Source organism: Austrofundulus limnaeus, unplaced genomic scaffold (assembly GCF_001266775.1).
Source record: "Austrofundulus limnaeus strain Quisiro unplaced genomic scaffold, Austrofundulus_limnaeus-1.0 Scaffold89, whole genome shotgun sequence".
Classification (NCBI taxonomy): domain Eukaryota; kingdom Metazoa; phylum Chordata; class Actinopteri; order Cyprinodontiformes; family Rivulidae; genus Austrofundulus; species Austrofundulus limnaeus.
Window position 1 is genome coordinate 1610191 of NW_013952491.1, and position 436 is coordinate 1610626.

Genomic DNA, 436 nt, shown 5'->3' on the forward strand with positions numbered 1-436 from the left:
ATGGGTTTTTACYATGTAAAAACAAGTGTGCATAGCCATGTAGCATGTCATTGCAGCATGGCTTTGCCTGCAGCAGTGGACTTGCAGAATGAACTTTGACCAAGTTCAAATGTGTTTGCTATACCAGCTTGTGCCTGTCACGTCAGCAGGCGATTTTAATTAAGGTAATTGTGTGACAATATGAAGTTGGAGATTTTTTGTTAAAGTTGCATTAGGTGGATTTTGAACCCTGATCTCCCACATGAAAGTCCATGACATAGACCATTAGACCAATGGAGCTGTGGCAGAAGGTGGTGGCAGGGGTTGGTTTGTATGTGTGCAGAAAGAGGCCACATTGCCAATACAATTATTGACACAAAAATGCATAACATTACAACAATGGAGCAGTATTAAGACAATTTTGTAGTAAAATATCAAAATACAATCATATTAGTAT

At 38.9% G+C, this 436-nt stretch overlaps 1 protein-coding gene across 1 annotated transcript in view; it reads left to right on the plus strand.

Annotated features, from left to right (window-relative positions):
• The window catches only part of LOC106520171 (zinc finger protein OZF), a 3295-nt gene continuing 2859 nt past the window's right edge, over positions 1–436 (plus strand). The window contains exon 1 of the mRNA XM_014012137.1: positions 1–15. Coding sequence (XP_013867591.1) covers positions 1–15 — 15 coding nt within the window. The remainder of the gene's footprint in view (positions 16–436) is intronic.